Source organism: Gracilinanus agilis, chromosome 2 (genome assembly GCF_016433145.1).
Source record: "Gracilinanus agilis isolate LMUSP501 chromosome 2, AgileGrace, whole genome shotgun sequence".
In the NCBI taxonomy this organism is placed as follows: domain Eukaryota; kingdom Metazoa; phylum Chordata; class Mammalia; order Didelphimorphia; family Didelphidae; genus Gracilinanus; species Gracilinanus agilis.
Window position 1 is genome coordinate 150,181,508 of NC_058131.1, and position 17,194 is coordinate 150,198,701.

Below are 17,194 nucleotides of genomic sequence, written 5' to 3' on the forward strand. Positions count from 1 at the left end.
GAGAAAGAAAGAAAGAAAGAAAGAAAGAAAGAAAGAAAGAAAGAAAGAAAGAAAGAAAGAAAGAAAGAAAGAAAGAAAGAAAGAAAGAAAGAAAGAGGGAGGGAGGGAGGGAGGAAGGAAGGGAGGAAGGGAAGGAGGGAGGGAGGGAAGGAGGGAGGGAGGAAGGAAGATACATGGAATATATTATCTGTTTTAAATGGGTACTATAAGTGAAATGAGGTTTAAAACAATACCAAATAACAACAAAGATAGAAAATACTTTAAGCTCCTAAGCAATGAGATGTTGGTGCATAAACCTAAGGCCTGGCTTTATGAAGGGGGTCTCACAGGAAAAAATGCCACGCAAGGAAAATTTTCCAGCAGTTCAGGATGCCACCATTTAGAGATATTTCTCTGCTTCTTTTTTCTACATACATGAGAAGTCCAGTATACCTAGTTAAGAGGAAAATAAAATGGGGACATTGATAATATATGGCCAGCATTTTAGGAAGGACATGGATAAATTAGAACGTGTCCCAAAGAAGACAAACAGGAAGGCAACTAGGATATCTTTTTAGCTGGATATGTGAAAGTGGGGTTCCATTATTGTACAGAAGTCGGTAACCTCTGAAATCCATCCCAAATCTGAGATTCCATGAGTCTTTTGACTTTAGCTATCTTTAGGGAAGGGTCAGCTTTCAGTACATGTGTGGGAGGCACAAAGTTGCAGCTGGGATCCAAGAGATAAGTGGGTGGTTTGCTGAACACACATCAGGGAGACAAAAAATGATGCAGTAGAGATAATCTAGGCCAAATTGGCACTAAAGAAAGGCTTTGCCAGTTTAGGAGATTAGAGAGCAAATTGTCAGTAGGCATCCAGGTCAGTGTTACTAAGTGTCACTTGCCCAAAGAGATCAAAATATGTCTGAGGAAAGTAGCGAAGGAGGAAAAAAGGAAATATGAAGGATTTTTATTTCTCATAACTCACTCAAATAGCAGGGAAGAAAGCCATTACAAAATGGATATGTGATTATTTTTATGCTTAATTTTAAGATTGGTTTAGATGTTGGTAGTTATCTAAGAAATGAAGGCATTGGTAAAAATATTCCCTCCTCATTAGAGAAGCACCTTCCAGGATGGGTGACTTGGTGTATATGCTATAGAGTGGAACTTTTTTCAAGTATAAGTTGAACTAGATGGTCACTGAATTCTTTCCAGCCTTGAATTTTTGCGGTTCTATAATATTGAAAAAGTAGGCCTGCTAAACATGAGGAAATAATTTCAGATTTGGCATAAAATCATTTTATCTTCCTCTTTGTTTTTGTAAAATGTGTATAAGATGAGAGTGATTTACAGTTAAATGACATTGATAAGAAATATAGACTTTATCTAGCAACAGGTTTCAGAATTAAAAGGGATCTCTGGTTATCTGTGTCTAAACAACTCAAAGTGCCTTAAGGATTCAAGACCAAACATGTTTGTTCTATTGTAATGCTACCTAGAGTTCCATGAGTGTCCCATTTATTCTTTTTCTTTAAATAATATTCTATTTTTCTCAATTACATGTAAAAACAGTTTTATTTAATTTTTATTTGAATATTTATTATTTAATATTCTTTTAACAGTCTTTTTTAAATTTTGTAAGTTCTAAATTTTCTCCCTCTCTTAGTCCTTACCCCCTTTTCCCTCTCCTTCAGATAGTAAACAATCTGATATATATATTTTTACATATGAAACCATGTAAAACATTATTCCATATTAGTCATTTTGTGGAAGAGACATGTCCTATATCTTCTTGTATTTGATATCATGAAACAATTAAGAAATGTTTATTTTTTTATCTAAAATGAACCATCTTTACTTATAATACATGCCCCTGGTTTCTTGTTTGACTCCTTTTGGGGGAAAAAAACCCTTCACAAGCAATAATAACTAGGGCACTTTGTGCAAAGTGTACCTCTGAAACAAGGAACATTCAGTAACAGGATGTCCCCTTGACATTAGAGTTGCTGAGGAAAATAAAACAATGTTTTCGGCTTGTTTTTATCTTTTTTTTTTTAACAGAATTAGACCAATCCTGTAGACTATAGATTAAACAATTCTTTGAATTAATCAGATAAACAATTCTTGCTTTTCTGCTAACATTAACTTTCTTATTGAAGCAACCAATAAAAAAGAATACATTTCTGTTGTACTGTGATCTGGAACCTAAAGATAAACTATAGAGCTGGAGGTCACAAGAAAAATTGAATGCTTACTAAAAAATACATTGTTTTGGATGTTTAAATGTGGATTCTTTTGCTTTGTGTATTTTAAATTACATTGTTGGAGGGATAATCTCATTCTATAACTTGAATTAAGGTAAAAAACAAGGGTCTTTGGACATTTATTAGGTGCCTCCTATGTATCTGGTACTGTTTTAAATATATATCACTTATATCACTTGAGGCAGCTGGGTTGCTCAGTGGATAGAGATTCAGGCCTGGAGACAGGAGATCCTAGGTTCAAATCTAACCTCAGACACTTCCTAACTGTGTGACCCTGGGCAAGTCACTTAACCCCAACTGTGTATCCATCACCATACTTTGTCTTGGAACTGATACTTACTATTGATTCTAAGATGGAAGGTAAGAGTTTAGAAAAAAATAAAAGTAGATAGAAACAAGGGAGCATGGCATCTCAGAAGAATGATGAATGATTTTTTAAAATAGGAAGATATTATATGAAGTTCTTCTCCCAACTCCTCCTTCATCCTTCAATAGCCTCAATCCAACTAAGCTTTTCCATGACCTGTTCCTGTCCACCACAGGGCAGAGTCCCAGAGTCTCTCTCCTAACAAAGTTGTATTCTCCCCCAACCAATGAAGTCATTTTGAGGACCTCTTACATGCAATCTATTCAGGCAACAAAACTACTAATAATGTTTCTTTCCTTGGAGACCTGATGGCACTCAAATGTGGATTGCCAATGAATCTGTTTGTTCAAGCCAGTCTGAAGTTGTCATTTTTTTCCCATACTCTATCTGGAAATCCTTAGAAGAGTAACTCTTCTCCCATTAATAAGGCTACAGAACTTGAGGAATAATAAGTAATCATATTTATCTCATCTCATTCACTCAACAAATTAAAATTTGATAAACCTGTATTGAACACCAAGTATGCACAAGGAAGTGCGCTATGAGATGCAGAAAAACTTAAATAACAAAATCCTCAGCATCAAAGAGATGCTCTAAAAGGTAGTGTGGGTGGTTGAGGGGAGAAGAGAAGAATAAGAGGAGCTATATCACACACCCCAGGTAAATAGAAGATAAAGCAGAGTGTGACAAAAAAAAAAAAGGAGAGAGGGCAACTAAATGTTTGAGAGGGGAGAAAATGTTCACCTGAGCACATCAGGAAAGGCTAATGGAAGAGATGGTATCTGAACTGAATCTCAGAGAAAGATAAAAATTCTAAGAGGAGAAGATGACAAATGTTTGCATTCTAGGGATGGGGGACAGCCTGTGTAAAATACATGGAAGTTGAAGATGCATATGATAACAACAGTGATGATAATAATAGCATGTACATAGTAGTGCTTTAAGTTCTGAATGTTATATAAGTTCTATAAGTAAAGTAACTTTATTTATGTTAACTTACTTGATCATCACAACAACCACGTGAGGTAGATGCTATTGTCGTCTACACTTTTACAGACAATGAAATTGAGGCTGAGAATGGTTGGCTTGCCCAGTCACATTACTAAATATCTGGGGAAGAGTTAGAACTCAGTTCTTCCTAGCTCCAACCCATTACTCAATCCATTGTACCACCTAGCTGCCTAGGTAAATTACACATGACCATCTGCACCACTGGTTTAGTATGCATAGATATTATATACATAACATCAAAATCAGATAATGGATTTAGAGTTGGCAGGCACCTTAGAGATAATCCAGTCCAACCTCCTCATTTTTCAAAAAAAAGAAAACAAGCCCAGAATTAGGTGTTTTCTCTGATGCAAAGCCAACATTGAAAGTTAAATTCTTAGACTATGGACACAGGGCTCTCTCCCCTCTAACATACCCCCTCAGAGATCTCCACAAAAATTAGTTAATTTTACTCTGTTTCCTGTCCAAAGAGTATACTCTAAGTTTAGTATTTAAAGCCCATGTTCTACTGTGGGGTCAGGAGCATTAACTCCACAAAGGACAATATGTTGAGTACTATTCACCTGAAGCCCATAAAGAATAGCTTTTTATATTCGTGTTTGGGGGATAGAGTGATGACAAAGCAATTATTAACCAGAGTTCTTTGAATATAGCTATGATATCAGAGAAAAATATTAATGGAAAAAAATTCATTACTTTCCTGTTCATAAATGTCTGTGTTTGTCCAAATCTGTCCTAACAATCAGAGCTACTGAAGCATTTTGGTTTCTCTATTTAGAGTTCTTTATCCTAGCAGATTAGAAAATCACATTTCTGAGCCAATGATATACAAATGTCTAGAACCTCAAACTGTTTCATATATACCTGAATTGTTCGTAAAGTCAGTTCATTTAATACTAAAGAGGTTTAGTTCCTCATGCATCAAAAGGACTTTCACCTATAAGACAGTCTAGGGGACTCATAGCACTAAGGTCATGCTTAATGACTTCCTGAACAAAGTCTGAGTATTCAGAGTTCAAGGATTTCAGTGTAAGATATAGGTCTTTTTTTATCCATTGATAGGATAAGAGCCTTTATTTTACATGTAGCCACAGGCTGCCCATAATACTTTGCATATTATTCTCTCTGGAGAGAGGGGTAAGAATCTCTCTTCATGCTGATGAAGAACTCCAAAAAGATCTTGACAGTCTAAAATGTTGGGCTGAATTTAATGGGATGAAATTTAACAGGGATTATTGTTTGTCCTTCATTTTTGAAGGAGACCAATTATATCATGACTGATTTCTTGAGTTGGATTTAAATGAGGCAGAGTTACACAAAGTCATTAGCTTCAGTCTCTCAGTCATCCAAGTCTAGTAGCAAGACAAAAGTCAGGACAATTGACAATGGCCTGGGATACAGTGGGTGACTGGCTTCTTCAATGACTGACCAATCTCTAAGCATTCTACAGTTTTTACTTCAGTTGCTTTCATGATCATTGTAACAAAGTGTTTTCTCATCCACCCATTTTGCTAGAGGAAGTCTTCACATGCTTAGTATAGACATTCCCCTAATTCATTTGAGACCTGTCAGCTACTTTCAACCCGGGGTAGTCTGTCTGCTGACTTTTACAAGGTTGTGGCCACTACATATGCCACATAGCTTAGGTGAGAGTTGTGTGAAAGGTGAACACCAAAAGTAGATAAGCAGCCCTGAAAGGGGCTCAACAAACCATCACACCAGAAGTACTAGTCTTCCCTGAACACCTCATAAATCCAAAAAGAGATAAATGTAAACTTGGGTCCAAAAAATAAGTTTCAAAAGCCCAAGATGAGGGAAGCTGTTGCTTTTCTGAAAAAATACTGAAGCATTTTGGGCAGATTTCAATCTCAAGAAGTCAACAGTGTGATCTAGTCATCCAAAAGACTACATTGAGAAATAGTATCTAGGACTTAAAAAGTAATAGTACCACTATACTAAATCTTAGATCAAACCACAACTAAATGTTCAGTTCTGGGTGCTACATTTGAAAGACATTAATAAAATGGAGAGCATCTAGGAACATGACCAGGATGGGCAAAATCCTTGAGATTGTGTCACGTGAAGATCAGTTTAAGAAACCAAGGACATTTAATCCAGAGATGAGAAGACTTAGGGTGGACAAGTACTTGAAAAGCAGCATGTAAAGAATGAAAAAGACTTTGTCTCTCTTGCTGCTTGATCCCAGAAGGTAAGACCAGAAAGGAAGGAATGGGTGGAAATTATAAAGAGACCAATTTAGTTAGATGTAAAGGAAAATAACAATTAAAGCTGTCCAAAAGGGCTGCCTTCAGAAGCAGAGAATTCTCCATCGATAGGAGCCTTTAAACAAAGGCTAGATGACCAACTAATTGCCAGGTCAACTAATTATATATTGTAATTCTATAATGACTACTGACATTGATATAGCACTTTATTTACATTCTCATAACAACCCTGTGAGGTAGGCACTATTCGTATTATTACCTCATTCTGCAGATGAGGAAACTAAGGATCAGAAAGGAGACTCAGTTAATCAGTATCAGAGGAAGGCTTCAAAATCAGGTGTCTCCTGACTGATTCCAGTAGTATTCTTTCCTCTGACCCTTCACAAATGTCACTAGGTAAACAAAGAGCCTGCCAAACTCTCCCTTTAGTAGCAAAATTCCAATCACTGATCTCTTTTCTCATGCATAATTTATAAGCTAAAAAAACATCCAAGCCTTGTCTTTAAAAACACATTTGTTCAACATAAGTATGGCTTCCTGCAAGATGGTAGTCAGTCAAAATGATACATCTATTAAATATCTACTATATTCTCAGAAGTCCTTGGAGTCCTGAGACTTGAGATCTAGTACTTTTTAATAATTACCACTATGGTTAGAGAATGAGAATAACACCTCTATTCTAGTCTTTCTGTTCTGAAGTGAAAGAGATCTGAAATATAACACTAATGTTTATAAAATACAACATGGAAATGGATGAAACTGCATTTGTATATAAAATTGATATAATAATATCTATTCCAGGGTTTCCTCGAGGGTAATATGAGCAAACAGAAGAAAAAAGAGCCTCAAAAAGATAAAAACTCATTTGGCCACAGACACTTCCTAGCTATGTGCCCTGGGCAAGTCACTAAACCCCCATTGCCTATCCCTTACCACTCTTCTGCCTTGGAGCCAATACCCAGTATTGATTCTAAGACAGAAGGTAAGGGTTAAAATTTAAAAAGATTAAAAACTTCTGTATAAATCCAAGTTGTTGCATTTTTCTCGTGACTAATCATGCCAGTGTTAAGATTACAAACCCTCTGGGGATAAGCACTAGGTCAATCTAACCTACCTGAATTCTATTAATTGGTAATTGAACAACTGTTGTTTGAGACCACCAGAGTGTACTAGTAAATGTTTAACAAAGTGGGGAAAGTATACACAGGACATACTTTTTAAATTTTTAAACTCTTACCTTCTATCTTAGAATCAATATCAAATTAGAAGAGTAAGGGCCAGGCAACTTGGAGTTAAGTGACTTGCATAGGGTCATACAACTAAGAAGTGTCCAAGGTCAGATTTGAACCCAGGACCTTTCATCTTCAAATCTGGCTCTCTATCCCCCAGAGAACATATTTTTAAGTTTAATCTACAAATTAACGTTTTCTTAAGTCTAGACTATCAACAACAACAACAACAAATCAAGTCCTCAGTTTTAGCCTTTGTCAATTTCTGAGGATTAAATGTTCATTCTGAAAATTTAATAATCTTAGAACCCACTCCTAGGACAAGTCTTTAGCATCAGCTTGAGCTGTTTTCCAAAGTCATAAAAAATGAGAAAATAGCCTGAACTTGTATGGAATATTTTATAGTTTTATAGAAACTGGCTTCAATTTAGACTTCAGAGACTAAACTTAAGTCAAAGTTTTTCATGAAGCTAAATTTGGAATCATTATGTAAATAAGAATAAAGACTATAAGCCCCACTTTGTCATTCTCAAGTGACTGAGAAGGATATTTACTACCTTGGCAAATATCAAATAAATAGATTTCAATCTGATTACTGCAGTCATTCAATGAAGTGATGAACTCATCGCTTAAAACCACATATGAAGGATTGTTTAGACTAAATTATGACTAATCTCATAATGAGATTTTGGCAGAACTCCATCATAACACTGCGGTCAGAGGATGCAAATGGCACCTCTATTACAGGCTTTCTGTAGTGAAATGAAAGAGATACAGAATACTATAGTAATGATAAATAACGAGACTGGATCCATAGCATAACTGAGGCAGTGTTGTATAGTAGAAAGACAAATAGAACATGTAAAACCTAGTAGAATTGCTTGTTGGCTACGGAAGGGAGGTAGGAGGAGGGGAGGGAAAGAACATGATTCATGTGACCATGGAAAAATACTCTTAAATAAATGAATGAACTTAATTAAAAAAAAAAAAAGAAAGAAAGACAAATAAACAAGGAACCAAGAAACCCAGGTCCTTCTTCTAGCTTTTCCCTAAATGGTCATATGACCTTGGGAAAGTCACAATCTTTTTAACCTTCAGTCTTCTTGTTTGTCCTTGGTTTTCAAAGAGGATCAATCCCATCTTATTTTTTTTCCTAACTCTTACCTTCCATCTTAAAAATCAATACTATGTATTGGTTATAAGGCAGAAGAGAGGTAAGGGTTAGGCAATGGGGGTCAAGTGACTTGCCCAGAGTCACACAGCTAGGAAGTGTCTGAGGCCAGATTTGAACCCAGGACCTCCCATCTCTAGTCCTGACTCTCAATCCACAGAGCCACCCATCTGCCCCCTCAATGCCATCTTTTAAGGTCTCCTCTAGCTTTATGAAACTACATTTATGATATACATAACTTGAAGACATTGTTCTTATATGGCTCATAAGCCATATTAGTCAAAATATTGTATATCTTTTCCCCTACCCCGACCCCAGCATATCCAGAACATGTAGTATAAGTGGATATAAGTGGTATATTGTCAACCTTGAATCAGAAGACCTCTGACTATCCCATTAGAAAATAAAAGATAGAGGGGAAGCTGGACTTCAAGATGGAAGGTAAGGAAAAGAAAAAAGAAAAGAAAAGAAGAGAAGAGAAGAGAAGAGAAGAGAAGAGAAGAGAAGAGAAGAGAAGAGAAGAGAAGAGAAGAGAAGAGAAGAGAAAAGAGAGTAAAATGAGTTGTTTGGTTTGAAATAAAAATAAAGGTCTTTATTCTAGAAATGAATTTTTAAAAGTGTGACCCAGGGCAAGTCACTTAACCACTCAATTCCCCAGGCAACTCTCTATACCTATAAGTCATAGTAAAGCTGATGATTTGCTTTGGTGAAAAAGAGTTTCTGCAAGGAGCATTTCCTACTGAAATGAAGATGTAGGTTTGGATCAAAACCAGCAATTTTGTTTTGTGCAAAATCTAAGGGTGACATAATCAGTGTGAGTTTTTTCCCCTCGAGGTATACCTACCTGTATTTTTTTCCATTCTAAGAGAGACCAAGTATTATTTCATATTATTTCATAAATGCAAAGAACTCTGCTAGAAGCTGGAGCAAATACAATTTTAAAAGATTCCAAATGACTTAGTGTCTATGATCTCTCAAAGACTCCAAATTCCTAGGAAAACAAAAAATAAACTATTTCTACACCTCTTCCTCTCCTCTCACCCACTTCTCAACTTCTTAAAGTTTGGTTTCTGACCCCATTATTGAAATGAAACTGCTTTCTCTAGAATTATCTTCTAGTAATTTCTTAATTGCCAAATCCAATGGCCTTTTCTCAGAAATGAGGCAAAAGGTAGTTCCCCATCAACGTTTTAATTAAAATTCTTGCTACATATCACAATTCTTACAAAAGAACATTCAATGTGACTTACCAGAGACAGTTAGAACAGAAGGAGATTTTTCTGGCATGTCATTAATACGGCTGCTATTCCGAATCCAAAAAATGGTAACAGGTTCAGGAGGTCCCACTGCCTGACAGGTGAGATTGAAGGCTGTGTTTTTGCTAACATTTATGCTCTCTGGGTGTTTAATGAAGTAAGGAAGTCCTAGAAGAGAAAAGGGGGAAAAAATAAGAAAAGACAGGAAAAGATCCTAAAGAAAATAACAATTCTACTAGAATAGTAGTTGATTTCTTTACAAGCTTCTTGAGGCCTGCCTAATAAAAGTAAGAAGAACACAAAGGTCAATTCTTACCAATCAACCTAAAAAGCACTTTTGTTTCCTATACAAGTTCTCCAAAGGTTTTGTCATTTCATTTGTTAAAATGTTTAAAAAAAAAAACTTGTGAAAAAAAAGTAGTTTGAAAGAATGATAAGAAGCCATTAAAATATTTGTAGCTTACCACTGAAATGCAAACTAATGGGGTTTTTGTTTTATCACCATAAACATAAAGAAAAATATATTCATTTTTATGTTCAGTTTTAGTCTTTTCACCTTAAGTGGCTTGTAATAAGTACTATGATCATCACCATTATCATGGAGCTGTAAAGTGTCCAGAGAAAGACAACTATGGTGATAAAGAGGTCTTAAATTCATGGTATATGAGGACTGATAGAAAAAAGTAGGGGAAAGGTCTGATGGCACATATCTAGAATTTCTGTTCCTTTGGAGACTAGGGCTAGGAGATTACTTGAGTTTGGGAGTCATGAGCTACTTTATTTAGGCTAACTGATCAGGGGTCCTAGGATAAGTCTAGTTCCAATATGATGGGCCCTTCCAGGAGAGGGATAGGAAACCCAAAAAGTTATGAATTAGTCCATATCAGAAACAGAACAAGTCAAAACTCTAATGCTGATCAGTAGTGGCATTGAGATAGGGAACTGAAGAAGAAAAAAGATGGAAGAGGAAAGAGGAAGAAAGAGGAGGAGGCAAAAAAAGGAAAAGGACAGAAATTCTTTAATGTCATCTTATCTATTTAGCATTTTTATAGTTTTCAAAACACTTTTACATATATTATCTCCTTTGAATAACTAAATAGTTAAAATCCTAACTGGCAAATTCTCCCACTAGAAGCCCCAAAATAGGGTCATTTAAAATAGAAGCTTAGCAATACCTCCAAGCATGCAAATCAATATATATTTGGTGCATGTACTATAAATTAAACAGATTCAAAAGTTTCTAAAGTTTTATCTTAAGATCAGAATAACTCTCTGGTTCCATTTTAGATGTCCTAGGAATGGGAAAATTGGTTGTTTGGAGACTCAAGAATTTATACAAAGCTATTTGGATGTAATGACTAATTCCTTCCCTGGGTATTTTCCTGGCATCCTGACAAATGAAAGGTTCCCCTAACTTTTCCAGAGTGGCAAACTAGAGAGAGCCTCTCTTGATGAGCTGTTCCAAACCCTCAAAGATGAACTCTGCTCTATTGGATCAGTCTTGGGCAATACTCTAGATTACATATATTTTCCCCTTTTCCTTTGCTACCCTTCTCCTACCCACCCACCCCCAAAAAACCTCTTTAAGCAATTTCTCCAAAGAATGGAATGACAGTAAAGTTTCCATGGGGAGGGGAAGGGGGGGAATGCTTCTTGTCTTTATCACAAAACAAAATTAATCCTCAAAAAAAAAAAAGAAAGAAAAAATGACTTCAGATCTTAGTGAATGTTATGATTAAAATTCTATGGAGACTGTATATTAATTTATAATTATTTATTAGTAAAAGTTGAGGAAAAAGCCTAACTAATCTGAGTTTGCACACTCGTCTCCATAAACTAGTCCAAAGGCCACACCAGGAAGAGTCTCCAGCCCAAGAAAGCCAAGAGTCAAAGAGCCCCCAAAGACCTCACTTCCTCAGTTCCCTCTCTTATAAAGTCACTGACATCACTCCTTCTGGGTCTCTCTGGTTGGGCAGGCTTGGCCTCAGTCTGGGTCAGAGACTAGTTTCCCAGATGCTAGGAGTCACTCTGGACAAGGGGCCAGCCTCTTCCAAAAGGCCAAAGGCCAGGGAGCTAAGAGTCCTCTGGCATCCTCCCTTAGTTCTCATGTATGTGCACCCAGTCAAAGGGTGGGGCTGATACTGACTAAAATAGGTTTTCAAAAAGAATAAGAAGTACATTTTATATTAAATTCCCAGGAAATGGCAGGAGTCAATGGGTAAATATCGGTCTGAACCCAAAAGAGATACTCACCCACTTTATGTTTCATTTTCCTTAAAAGTGATTTGGGACTACTAGTCATTTGACATTTGTCACATGACAAAAAAATCATTTACCAAATGACAGTAGTGAAAAATGCCAAATAAGCAATATCTGTTTGCACAACAAATATTAACAGTAGATAAGCAGATGTGAAAGCAATTTCAGGGACTTCATTTTGTAATGGAAATAGCACTATGCTTAGAAACGGGAGAAATCTTAGTTCAAATCACAACTCTGACCAGATTTGTGGTACATAAGTAAATCCTTAAACCATGTTATCTGCCCTCTAGCCATCTCCCCAGGGAAAGGTTGGGTTCTGTTCATGGGACAACCTTGGGTAAGGAATTTGACCTAACCTTGCCCAGATCCAGCCCTCTACCTTACTTCCCAGCCAGGCATCTCTCACCTTTCCTCACCTGGGTGAGGTGTCTCCCCTCCATCTCCATGTCTCCTTTGTATACAGTGTTCTCTCAAATGACAGCTTTGCTCATTTGTATCTGCATTCCCAGAGTGAAGGCAGCACCTGCCACGTAGTAGTCATGCCAATAGATATTTATTGAGTACCTACTACATGCCAGGCACTGTGCTAAGTGCTCAGGATCCAAAAAAAAAAGCAAAAGGAGCTCACTGTCTAATGGGGGAGAAACACTGGTGTTTAATAAATATTTTATCTATCAAAATGGAGATTAATATCCACAGATTTTACTTCACATGAGCCTAACAAAGCCTTCAGTAAGCAGCCCTAGTCAATCATTTGTCTTTAGCCTTACCTTGTACTTCAATGTAGATGGGCTCAGACACAATTTCATCACTGTTGATTCTTAATTTACAAAAGTAGGACCCATTATCAGAGCGCTGTACATTGTTTATGCTTAAAAGGAAATAAAAAAAAAGATTTTTACTTCTTGGGTTATTGACTCTCTTGAACAGTCCTCACAACAGAAATGAGACATTGGTTGGAAGACCATTGACAAGGTGGCCATGGCTTTGAAACTTTCAGTTCCTTGTTCCCTCTTCCCTCTTCTACATTTCCTAAACCCCACGCAGACCCCACACGTTTTTCCATACTGTAAATACCAATGGTTGACAAACAGGAAGGGGAACTGTTGGGCACATGCTGTTTTTTTCCTTCCTCTTTCCCATTTCCAACCCCTTTAATCTTCAGAAGCTACATCTAAGAAAAGAAGTGACAGACTAGAAGGGCAGAGTGTTGCATACACTTTTAAACTGGTTGCTATTGGTTGATTTTTGCTTAACTCTTTTTCTTTGTTTCAAGGCAAGTTCAATTCAACCACTTTTTTAATCTTATTTAGGCTAAGATCAAGTAAAAATGACTGTTGGAAAAACAAAATCTATCAACAAAACTTTAAAAAATAGTGCCATCTAAATGTCAGTATAGCAAGATAGATGTGGAGAAATTCAGTGATCACATTCATATTGTATGCTAGATGGTACATTAGATATAGTGTAGACCTTGGAGTCAAGAAGAACTGAGTTTGAATCCTGCATTAGATACTGACTAGCTTTGTGACCTTGGACAAGTCATTTAACCTTTCTCTGCCTCAATTTCCTTATCTGAAAATGGGGATACTAGTAGCACCTACTAAAGATCAAATGAGTTAACATAAAAAAATTGTATGCAAACCTTAATGTGCTATATATGAGCTCTGCTATTATTTTTATTCTTTGTCTGCCAAAACACAAATGGCACAGGTATGACCACCCATGTTAAATGACTTCCTGTCAACAATTCCCATTTTCTGAATGAGACTGGAGATTTATACATGTAATTTCATGAACCCCTGGGAGCTGAAGGAATGTCCATTCAAACCAATTCAATATTTATTCATACTTACTAGATGTAAGACATTGTGCTAAGCTCTAGAAATACAAATGTGAAAAACCAAAATAGTCCCTGACCCCAAGGAGCTTATATTCAATGAGACTGAAGATGGAGAGTAATATAACACATAATGCAGAGAAGTAAATACAAAATAATATGAAGAGGAAGAGAGCACAGACAACTTAGCTGATAAGTTTAGCCTTCGAGGAAAAAATAGTATCTTGACTGAATCTTATAGGACACTAAGGATTGTAAAAGGAAAAAAGAGTAAAAATGGCATCTTAGTGTCCTTCGCCTGTGCTTAATTCTTTCTCCAGCTCATTGCTGTTTTCCATGAAATATGTATTTGCTCCTCAGATGGTGCCTCCCCTATTAATTTCATATAATTCTGCTATGAACCAGCAACACTATACTACACCAAGTTATTATTATTATTTTATAGCTATCGTTGTTTTGGTGTTCAAAGTATTCAGTTGCCTGATCTAATGGATATAAGTATTCCCTCCATCACTTGAGATCCTAACTCATTCCCTACCTCATTCTTGTGTTCTTAGCTTTTTCAATGGAGTTCACAAAAGAAATATTCTGAGATAAGTCATTTTCTGCTATTACTTTTATAGTTAATGTTCTATGGACTATAGCAGAGGTGGATAAAAAAAACTACTTCTTGTAGCTGAATCAAAGTACTACAAGCTACTCTGTAGTACCACTGGAAAAATCCCAGGTATTTCTTTGGTGGCAGAGAGGGCAATAGGGATGACATACACCTCATTCTTTTTCCATATGGTTTTGATTCTCATTTCTGCCCCATCCCCCCAGCAATCATACTTATTCTGGTGGTAGAGCCTCAGTGCAGTGGGGCCCCCTTCTCATCAGTGTAACATGCCTAATTAAAGCTTGCTATTTTATATTCCCCCTGGAGACTATAAGCGCTGTGAGTTTAGAAATCATTTTACTTTTATCTTTGTGTCCCAATATGTCTAGTGCAATGCTGAGCAAATAAATAGTAGATACTTAACTATATGGGAATTTAATTTTTAAGAGTGTTTTTCCCTTTCTGAGGAATATAATTCAGTTTCCTAAGCTTGAACATGTCTCATTTCCCTGATGGCAAATAGAAGAGAATGCATTTCCTACCAACTGTCTCAAAATATTACCTTAGGAAGATTCGAATCCACAGAAGAAAGTTCAAAAATTAGAAACTTACAATATAGGATAATCAAATGAGTTTCTAATTTTTGAACTTTCAAGCTTACTAGTCAAAAGGCCCAAAGTGGTAACCCAATGAAAACATTACAAAGTTTTACCTTCCAAAAAAGGCAAATTGTATGGACTCATCTTCCCATTAATGAGCTTTTCCCAGAATCGCCATTTTGGAGAAAGTCTCTAGACAGGCCATCCCTCATTCTCTGGACTTAGTAATCATGATCCTGCTTCAGCCTCCTCACCTCCCCCTGATTCTTGCTTTTTCAGCTCTCTTTTTATGTGTTGTTATTCTCAGTTTAAAAAGTAAGCTGCTTGAGGGCTGGGGCTATCTTTCTTTTTGCTTGCATTTATATCTTCTTACTTAGCACACTACCTGGCACACCGTAAACCCTTACTAATGTTTATTGATTGACTGACTGACTGAAGGCTGTGTGATTTTCACAGAAGCTAAAGAACCCTATTGCCTATATTAAAAAAAATCCTCAAGAAATTGTTATGTATGAAAATGCCAATAGAATATACAACATAGGATAACTAGGATGATGGTGGTTCTGAGCTTGTTTCCTGCAAAGAAACCATAGAAAACTTTGCAAAATCTTTTTATATCTTTCTTCCTTTTCAGTCATGCTTTTTCTCTCTGAAAGTCATAAGATTGTACCAAGGCCCTAGTCCAAGAACAACAGGCAGAAAGTTTTGTTTTATAGAAAATTATATTTGTATTACTTAGTGGAGTAATTATGGGTAAACTAGCCCAGCTTTTGCTTTATAGGACTCTTTCCTATCTGCAGTTTTTAGTTAGTGGGTACAAAAGTAAAATGATATCTGCCTACTTTAGGAGGAATCTGATCAGTAAGTCATAGCAAAAAGTTCCTAGCTAAGAGACCCAAAAGGTATAGAGGGAAAACATAAAGTATTGCAACAAAAAAGCCATTTGAGAATTTGATTTAATCTTATTAATTTCCCTCCTTCCAAAACCTGAATTCCAATTCCACACTACTACCAGCTGTCTGCTCAATTTCAGCATGTCCAAAATGTAGCCCTTTTCCCCTAAAACCCAACTGGGGTGGGAACAACATCCTAAATTCCCCACTCTGTCTCATTCAAGCTAAGCTAGTTTTTCCTTAAAAGGTATTGAAACTGATCTTGATATTTGAATGGCTCAGGAAACTAAAGGTCCAAGCTTTTGACATTATTTTCTGATTGTATGAGATCAAATAATAATGACCCAGATTGCTTCAAGGGCACTTGGCGGGCAGACAACAATGAGTAGTTCAGGAGAAGGTGAGCTTCAGTTGAATCTCTTTGAAGTAGTCCACAATCAGGATGATCTGAGTTCAAAGCCAGTCTCAGATACTTACTAGCTATTGTGATTCTGGGAAAGTCACTTAAGATCTGTCTGCCTCAGTTTCCTCAACTGTATAATGGAGATTATGATAGTACCAGTCTCAACAAAATTGTTGGGAGGATCAAATAAGAGAATGCTTGTAAAGTGTTTAGCATATCTATAAAGTGTCTACTATGCGCCTAACACAAAGCAAATTGTTTGGCCTTTATTTCAAAGAGGACCAATGACATCACAGAGCCATGGCTGGATGTGAATTGGATTTAAGTCAAGCAGAGTTGTATAATGTCATTAAGCACACAGAGGATACTTAATAAATACTAGTCATATACCACGCACTTAATAAATGCTCATTCCTTTTCCCCCACCTCCTCTTCCTTGATCTTTGCTGAATATCCTTCCCCAGCTAAAGCTAAGTAAATCCCTTTTTGTTAATTGTTCAATGACCTCTTTTTTGTTCATTGTTTAATGAAATTATCTGAATTCTTTCCAATATGGAACCTAAACTACTAAGGGAATCAGGTCTAGCCCAGCATGCAATCCCAATTTCTATTGGGGAAATTGCCATCCTCCTAGTCTTCTCTCTTCATAAACACAGAATCATCGTTGATTCTTCTCTTTCCCAGTTCCCTAGTCTATCAGTTGCCAAACTTTGTCTATTCTTTCACAAGACCTCTCAAAACTGTCCTTTTCTTCACTCATAGGACTTCTACATTAGCTCAGGTCCTCACAACCTTTACCAAGATTATTACCCAAACCTTCTAATTAGTCTCTTTGCTTCCTGTCTCTTCTCTCACAAACTCATCCTCACAAAGACATCCTCCATATGAATATACTTAACAAGGGTCTGATCACATGGTTCCTTTATTCACAATCTTCAGTGGATCCCAATTCTTCTAGGATAAATTGAAAATCACCAGCCCAGCACTTAAAGCAATATGGTTCCCACCTCCCTTTCCAGATTTATGTCTATATCTTCATGCATTCTCTCTTTTAGTCAAACTGGCCTGCTGTCTTCTCCCATACCATAACCTCC

At 36.6% G+C, this 17,194-nt stretch overlaps 1 protein-coding gene across 1 annotated transcript in view; it reads right to left on the reverse strand.

The window, feature by feature from the left end:
* MERTK (MER proto-oncogene, tyrosine kinase) overlaps positions 1 to 17,194 on the reverse strand; it is a 122,313-nt gene that overhangs the window by 70,417 nt on the left and 34,702 nt on the right. The window contains exons 3-4 of the mRNA XM_044659507.1: positions 12,538 to 12,638; positions 9,500 to 9,673 (exon numbers count right to left, since the gene is read on the reverse strand). Coding sequence (XP_044515442.1) covers positions 9,500 to 9,673; positions 12,538 to 12,638 — 275 coding nt within the window. The remainder of the gene's footprint in view (positions 1 to 9,499; positions 9,674 to 12,537; positions 12,639 to 17,194) is intronic.